We start from the raw sequence: 8055 nt of genomic DNA, 5'->3' as shown, positions 1-8055 counted from the left end.
GGGGGTGGATCTTTGAATGCCTCTCTAACTTTGGGAAATTTTCTTCCAGGATTTCATGGAATAGATTGTCAGTGCCCTTAATTAGTCTCTTCACCTTTTGGGATACCGATTATCCAGATGTTTGGACGTTTAGTAGTAGTATCTAGTATTTCTCGTATATTATTCTCATTTAGTCTTCACGGTGGATTTTACTAGTCCAGCGATCCTGTCTTCTACAACTGAGATTCGATTTTCTGTATGATCTAGTCTGCTTTTAATACTTTCAAAGGAGGTTTTGGCTTCCTGTATTATAGCCTTCATCTCCGACAGTTTCATTTGACTCTTTTTTATGGTGTGTATTTCCTCTTTCAGCTCACACAAGGAATTCCTCACCTCCTGGGATTCATCGACTTTTTTCTTCTGGTGTTCATTGTCCCTCTTCTCTTCCATCTCTGTTAGTTTTGTTATTATGAATACTCTAAATTCTTTATCAGACTTGTCCATGATTTCCATTGTACTGTCTGTTGATGAAGAGGAATTATTTCTTTTCCTTGGAGGAGAGGTATTTTCTTGCTTTCCCATACTTCTTGTGGCCCTGTGGTGATTTCTAGTCATCTGGTGGATGGTGTGTTTCTTCCTAGTTCTTTTTTTTTTTTTGGAGAGGTTTTTGCTATAGGGCGCGTGCGCTCGCCAGACAGACAGAGAGAGACAGAGAGAAAGCGAGAAATCACCCCCCAGAGGGGATGGCCACGCTGCAATCCCTTCTCCTCCATTCTCCTCTCAGGATCTTGGGCACGCACGCACACGTGCCCGGCGTGAGTTTAAGCCACTGGATCCGGGACTTGAACCCTGGTCGACTATGTGGGAGTCCAGCAACATAGCCATTATGCTAACTGCTAGTCCCTCTTCCTAGTTCTTGAAGTTCAATCTGTTTCAATCTGTGCGTTCAGGAGCGTGCAGAAGGAGGTGATCTGGAATCTCTTTGCCGTTCTGTTTTTATCCCTTTGTGCAGGAGATTCAGTGGCTATTGAGGAATATGTTAACCCTGATAGTATTTGGATGTTTGACTGTGGATCCCTGTAGAAACACAGTAAATGGAGACTGAGTAGCAGAGTGATTAGATTAAAAAAAAAAAGAAAGAAAGAAATGGAAACAGGGGGGAGGGAAAAAACCCCAAAGAAACAGAAAATGAAAAAAATAAAAAAAAAAACATAAAAATGTATTTAAAAACAGAGTAAAGAATGAAAATATGCTGTGTGCAATCACTAGTTCTCAGAGGCCATGGAGGGGTCTTCTTCTGAAGGCCTGCCCCTTGCCTTTCCTGGATGGGAGCGGGAAAGAGGATTATCAACAAGATAAAGGAAGGGCTAAAAGCCAAGAGAGTACTTTAACTTTTATTTTTTTTTTGAGAGGTTTTTGTTACAGGGTGCATTCGTTCTCCGGAAAGACAGAGATAGAGAGACATCAAGAAATCACCCTCCAGGGTGGATGGCCATGCCGCAATCCCTTCTCCTCCATTCTCCTCTCAGGATCTTGGGCACGCACGCACACACGCCTGGCGTGAGTTTAAGCCACCAGGTCCAGGCCTCGAACCGTGGTTGACTACATAGGAGTTCAGCGACATAGCCATTACACTAACTGCTGGTCCCCGAGAATACTTTAGCTTAAACATTTTTAAAAAGGAAAAATTACAAGAAAATGAGAAGACAGAGACAGAAACAGAGGGAGACAGAGACAGAGAGAGGGCTAGAGGGGCTCCCTACCACTCAAATTTCCATGTTTGGTTTTTTGAGTTTTTAGTATCTTCCTACTATTTGGACAGAATCCTAATCTTGTTTCCTGGTTTTTAGTCTTAAGCAAATTTTTCTTAACTTTTTAATTTTGATCCATTAAAGCTAAAACTGCTTACCTTGAAATTAAGAAAAAAATTGTAATAATAGCAAACTAAAGACAGTGCAGGAGAAGGGCGGGCGGTAATGGGGAGGAATCAACAGGGACAAAGGAGCGCAACACTTAATGGACACAGAAATGGAAAATTATCTGCTGATAGTGTGTATGATAATATCTTTGGCTGGACCAATATTCAGTGTATTCAAGGTTGCAAAATTTGTTTTGTATGCTGTAAAGATGTATGGTGATAAAAAAAAATAAGAGAATATAAGATTTAAGAAGTCAGACAACTGATTGTGTTCATTCTGCAGAACACAGTTACAATAAGTGATTCAGTGACATGAGCGTTTAAAGACAGAGCTGGCCCCATGGCACAGTGGCAATGCGCTGCTCCAGAGAGGCTGACTCCCACATTGTGACGGGATTCCTCCTGGTCAGCCCAAAGCACTCGGGGCACTGGCAAAGGGAGCCATGGCATGGCCAGGCCCTGTGGAGGTGCTGTCGCCCTCCCTCCCTCTCATGCACGTGCGGTCTTCTGTCAGGACCGAAGAAGAGAGCTGGTGCCGTACGTTCACCTGATGGCCGTCTGTTCTGCCATTGCGTCGTGCGTGCGTGGAGTCAGGAGGGCAGTGGTTCCCTTTTGTTACAGGTAAATGATGTATTAAAGTTGGCGTGCAGGCTCGCATTTAAAACATTCATAGATGGGGGCCGGCAGGTGGCGTAGTGGTTAATGGCGCTGGTCTCCCACATGGCCGACTGTGGTTCGAGTCCCAGGCGTGGTGGCTTGCTTTCTCACTTTTCCTCTCTCCTTCTCTCTCACTCACTCTGTCCCTCTCTGGTGAAATTAAAATAATAAAGTCAAAATAATTCTTAAAAAAACAAAACAAAACAAAACAAAAACAAACAGCATTCCTAGAGGGCCAGCCTGTGGCACAGCAGTACTGCAGCACCATCTCGTGCTGGACCATGTGACGAGGCCTCCAGTTCACGTCCTGAGGTCTCGTACACACCAGGCACACGGGTGCGTGCTTGTGCTCAGGGCTGGCGGAGGCTGGCGTGGGTTAGTGTGGAGAGCTCATTGGCGTGTCTGTCTCATGAAAGAAGAAAGTACATGAACTAAAATATGTGTGCATGTGTGTGTGCACACGTGTGTGTAATAGGTTGTTGGGAAAGTCATGATGTATTTTTCTGTTTTTCTCTGCAAAAATCTGCAGTGACTTTCCCAATGACCCAGTATGTGTGTGTATCTATATACAGTTTTCCACACAAAAAACTAAAGTGAGCTGCACAGTGAGGTCATGCTCGTATTAGTGAAGCGTCCGTTTTTCTTTCCATTCCAGCCAACCTTCCAGTGCCAACCATTGCAGCAATTGATGGACTCGCTTTGGGTGGTGGCCTCGAACTGGCTCTGGCCTGTGATATCCGTGTAGCAGGTGAGAACTGATCCTTTCAACAATATAATTTTTAAAAAAAGAATTGTTTATTTAATTTTATTCATTATTATTATTGTTATTTTAAATTCGCTATAGGGCATATGCACTCACCAGAGGGCGAGAGAAAGAGAGGGAAACCGAGAAAGCAAACCGCCAGGCCCAGGTCCGTGGCCGACTACATGAACTGTAGTTTAAAACATAATTTTAAAAGCTGAAGTTGTGTTTATTCCGAATGTTTCGTTCTCTTTGCTTTTGTTGAGTAAAGCATGTCAGAAAAGCTACGTGTTGGTTTAGTAGTATATTTAAACTTCCCACTTAAGGAAATAGCCTTTTGTTGTCTCTTGACAGTGTCAGTAATAGGAAAAGAGCAGAAGATTCGGGTCAGGCAGCATCTCGGGTCCTGCTCCTGTGGGAGCAGTCTCGTGGTCTAGCCGGAGGAACATGCCTGCTGCAGTTGTCAGAACGTCAGTGGAGTCAGCTGTGGAATGTTCTCGTTCCGAGCACTTATTCTCGTCAGCTCGGTGATGTAGACGGGGCATCCCTGTTCTGACATGCTTGGGGCCACATGTGGTTTGGGCTTTGTTAGATCGTGGAACATGAGGGGTCTTCGTACAGTTCATGGGAAATGCACACATGGAAAAACTATGCCTGGTTGTCACTTCTTTTGCACCAAAATAGTTGTATTTAACCCCATTTTCGCACGCGCTTGTATTTGTTAACATGTACATAATGAGAGGTCTGGGGGAGGGGACCCGAGTCTGAACATGCAGTGCTCTGTCTCACGCTCTCCTGTACACTGCGCTCGCGGGTGATTTTGTACCGTGCTTTTCCGCTGCAGCATTTTGACTGTGATCCACCGCCCAGGGTAGGTGTGCAATTTTCCACTCTGGCATCTCACTGGTACGCAGAAAGTTCTGGATATTTTGAGTGTTTGGTGTTTTCAGATTCGGGGTGCTCAGTCTGTAATAACTGACCTTTCTCAGGTGCACTTCCTTCCTGGATGGTTTTCTGACTGGGTGATGTGGGAATCCTGAAACAGTGCAGCCCCTTGCTGAGTGCCAGCAGACCACGCGCCCCGGGCTGTGTCACAGTTGGCGGGTATCCACTCTCGTCTGCCCGACAGCCTGTGAGGGTGGTTCTGGGGGCAGAAGCTGGAGCTGAGAGAGGGGACGGAACAAGCCCCTCAGGAGGTGACGAGCTGGGATTTGAACGCCGGCTGCCTGGGGTCGCAGCCCACATCCCTGTCACCCCACCAGGGCGGTCTTCGTTGTATAGTCTCAGCTCCGCCTGTCTCCTCAAACTCCGGACCACACCGGGTGGAGCAGACAGCACGACATGTCGCTGCTCGTCCTTGGTTCCTGCTGTCAGTCCACGTCCCTCAGTCTGATGTGACGTCTCCTGGATCTGCCCTGCTAGTCCCTGTGTGTCTTCTCTTCCTTTCCGTCTTAGTTCAGGTCCTGTTTCCTGAGGTGAAATCTAGAGTTTTAAGTTGAAAAGCTGAGGTACATGTGATCCATTTCTGAAAGAGTGCAGGTTCTAGAAATTAGGGTATGCGAGTGGCCTAGGTACATTTCGATATGCAAATCAGGAATTAACTACCGTGTGTTGAAGTAGTGTGGAAACAGACAGGAGAAGGCCGCCCTGTCCGCCGTCGGGGCAGCGCTGTTTGTGATACGATAAATTAAGCTGTTTGATCTGGGGGACTAGTCAGACTGCTAAAAATGTGTATTTGTCAGCTACATCCTCTCTCTAGATCCCGAGTAATTAATAGAATCTCAGCCTTCAAATTCGACTTGGCGATATCAGGTCTAATAATGTACTGTAGTTACAGCCCTGGTCTGTTTGCATCAAAAATTAATTCACTGCCACGCAGTTTTTAACAGAAAATAGTGTGCGACTCTGCATGTCTCTTGGGGCGCTCACTTGTTTCCATAATAAATGCCTTTTTAAGTGAGTTTCAAAAATTTGTGACACCAGTCTAATTAGTAAACAGTATTTTTAGTGTATCTTATTTTCTTTTTCAAGTTATCATATTTGATTGTGATGGTACAAGATGTTACTTACATTTCTATTCTTTCTTTTTTAGCTTCCTCCGCAAAAATGGGCCTGGTGGAAACAAAGCTGGCGATCATCCCTGGTGGAGGTAGGGTTGCTCCCGCCCGTCTCAGTGCCGGGCCTGTTCCCGGAGCACGTTTGCCTGCCGCCGTCTCCGCCGCACGCTGCGGGCCTAGTGTGTGTCGGTGGTAGCGGCGGTGGTGGCCGCACGGGCTGCTGCTGCTCGTGCTGGCTCTGGTGCCTATCCCTGTACCATTTGTTTGTTTATTAATTTTTAAAGAATTAATGTTTTTATTTAATTTGTTGTTATTTTTATTGTTGTTATTTTTATTTTGACTAGAGACAGACAGAGAGAAAGGGAAGGTGAGAAAGCAAACCACCAGGTCTAGGACTCAAACCGCAGGAGGCCATATGGGAGTCCAGGGCCTTAACTGCCATGCCCTGAGGCCCCTCTTAAGCTTTACGTCACTGCACGGGTCACATCACCGTCATGCTTGGGTCTGTTTTCTCAGAGGCTCACACACGTATTTTGAAACTTCACACGTGCACGTAACGCCCTGCCCTCACAAGTGCTCCAGCACACGGTCACCCCCGAGGGCGTGGGGCTCCCAGGCCCCGGGCCGCCCTCCTGTGTTTCCTGCGGCAGGACAAGGCTGGGCTAGAGTGTTCCTCCCATTGCTGCGGAAAAGCTAGGTGAGTCTCTGCTCTCTTGGAGCTGTGTAAGAGAGCTCCTTGCCAACATTGAAATGAAATTCTACGTCACTCAGTAAATAAAGGCTGACTGTCTCGATCTGGAAGATTTGGAGCTATTCCAGTCTTGTCATCCTTTCAGAGAGTCGAATCGTAAGGATGTGCACGTCATTGTAGATAATAACTTATGTCTGAATAAAGTAACAGTAACAGTAAAAATGAAAACAGTGCTGAGCATGGCAGGCATGTTTCTATATAAACAAGTGAATATCATGTTTAACTGTGTCATCAGAAGTGTCTCCTAATGAGGGTCTATAGGCAGACATTAAAACACAAGTCACATTGTGAAGGACTGCCCAGGTCAGCTTGGAAGACTCTGTTTTCTGCTTTGGTTAATTCATGAAATGTATTTGGTTATATCTATGGTTTTTAAAAGCGTCCTCCTGGTGTTTTTTTTGGAGAGGTTTGTGCTATAGGGCATGTGTGCTTGCTAGAAAGAGACAGACAGAAAGCGAGAAATCACCCCCCGGGGGGATGGCCATGCTGCAGTCCCCTCTCCTCCATTCTCCTCTCTGGATCTTGGGCACGTATGCACAAGCGCCCCGTGTGAGTTTAAGCCACCGGGTCTGGGACTTGAACCGCAGTTGACTACGTGGGAGTCCAGCAACATAGTCATTACACCATCTGCTGGTCCTGCCTCCGTGTTTTTTAATTTTTTTGGTAACGTTATTTTATTTTTGTCACTAACCTTACTTTATTTTTTAAACTTTTATTTTTCAGCCTAACAAAATAACTGTAAAAGTTGTATAAAAATGTTCTTGTGTGCCCTTTACCCAACTTCCTGAAATAAGAGTATCTTTTGAAACTATAAACTGGTAAGGTGTTACCAACCCATCTGTGACCTTACTGAAATGCTACCAGTTTTTCTGCAAATGTCCTGTTCTGGTCCAGATCCCACTCAAGGCCACACGTTGCCCTCAGCTGTGGTGTTTCCTCCTGTTAGCACCGGGCGAGCTCCTTGGTGAACGCTCATCTTTAATGACCTGACGGTCTGGCGGAGTGCTGGCCTGCAGTCTGTGGTGCTTCTCAGTTGGGGTTTGCCTGATGGTACATCGTGAGCACGTTAAGGTGGGGCGGTGGAGGTGGGAGCCCCCCGAGGAACCTGGTCCTGCGCGGGCGTCCCGAGTGTGTGCTGCCCGGTCCCTCCTCCCAGTGACAGCCACTGTCCTTTAACTTGGAGTTGGGTGCTTGTTTTACTTGTTTACTTACCAGTCTTTGTTTTTTTTCCCAGCTAAGCCCTTAACTCTCTTTTCCTTTTTTGAATTGACAAGTAAAACTTCCATATATTTGTGATGTTTTGAAATTTTGATGTGTGCCTACATTGTGGGATGCCTAAGGAAACTATTAGCATATTATCTCACACAGTGTGTTGTGTTGTGTTGTGTGGTGAGAATACTCAAAATTACTCTCCCTGCTGTTTTCCAGCGTACTATACAATTATTACCGGAAATCACCATGTACACAGTTGATCTCTTGAACTCATTTCCTCTGTGTAAATTTCATGTCCTGTGACCAGCATGTCCTCAAGCCCTGCCCAGCACTGATTCTTACAAGTTTAGGAAAGCTGCCTCTCCGAGGTTAGCACATTCTGGACCTCACTGAACGGCTCCTCGTGATTAGGGGTGGGTGTGGAAGTCTAGCCGAGAGTACTGAGCGGGTGCTGCTCAGACTACACTTCGCATTTCTGTGAACTCTGGCCACATAGTGATGACTTCGCTTGCTCGCTCGCTCAGATGGCTAACTGTAGGGCCCTTTTGTCACTCTCCCAGAAACGTTCCAGGGAAAGAATCTTGTCATTAAAATAGCTTTGACTGTTCCCCAAATTAAAAGAAGAAAATAAAGAAACCCAGAGCTCTCGGGTCCCCAAAAGCAGGTGCCGGCCCGCGTCTCACCGCTTGCTCTGGTGGCTCGGCACACCACGGCAGCCTGTCGGCAGGGGCGGCGCGCT

The 8055-nt window shown here is 46.3% G+C and overlaps 1 protein-coding gene across 4 annotated transcripts in view; it reads left to right on the top strand.

The window, feature by feature from the left end:
* The window catches only part of AUH (AU RNA binding methylglutaconyl-CoA hydratase), a 192837-nt gene that overhangs the window by 77021 nt on the left and 107761 nt on the right, over nt 1-8055 (top strand). For 3 of the 4 annotated variants that reach the window (XM_027766111.1, XM_027766112.1, XM_027766110.1), the window contains 2 exons: nt 3210-3302; nt 5389-5445. In XM_027766111.1, coding sequence (XP_027621912.1) covers nt 3210-3302; nt 5389-5445 — 150 coding nt within the window. The remainder of the gene's footprint in view (nt 1-3209; nt 3303-5388; nt 5446-8055) is intronic. The other variant, XM_027766114.1, reaches the window with a different exon arrangement.

This window comes from Tupaia chinensis, unplaced genomic scaffold (assembly GCF_000334495.1).
Source record: "Tupaia chinensis unplaced genomic scaffold, TupChi_1.0 Scaffold141173_1, whole genome shotgun sequence".
Taxonomy (NCBI): Eukaryota; Metazoa; Chordata; class Mammalia; order Scandentia; family Tupaiidae; genus Tupaia; species Tupaia belangeri.
This window is presented reverse-complemented; position numbering and strand designations above follow the sequence as displayed.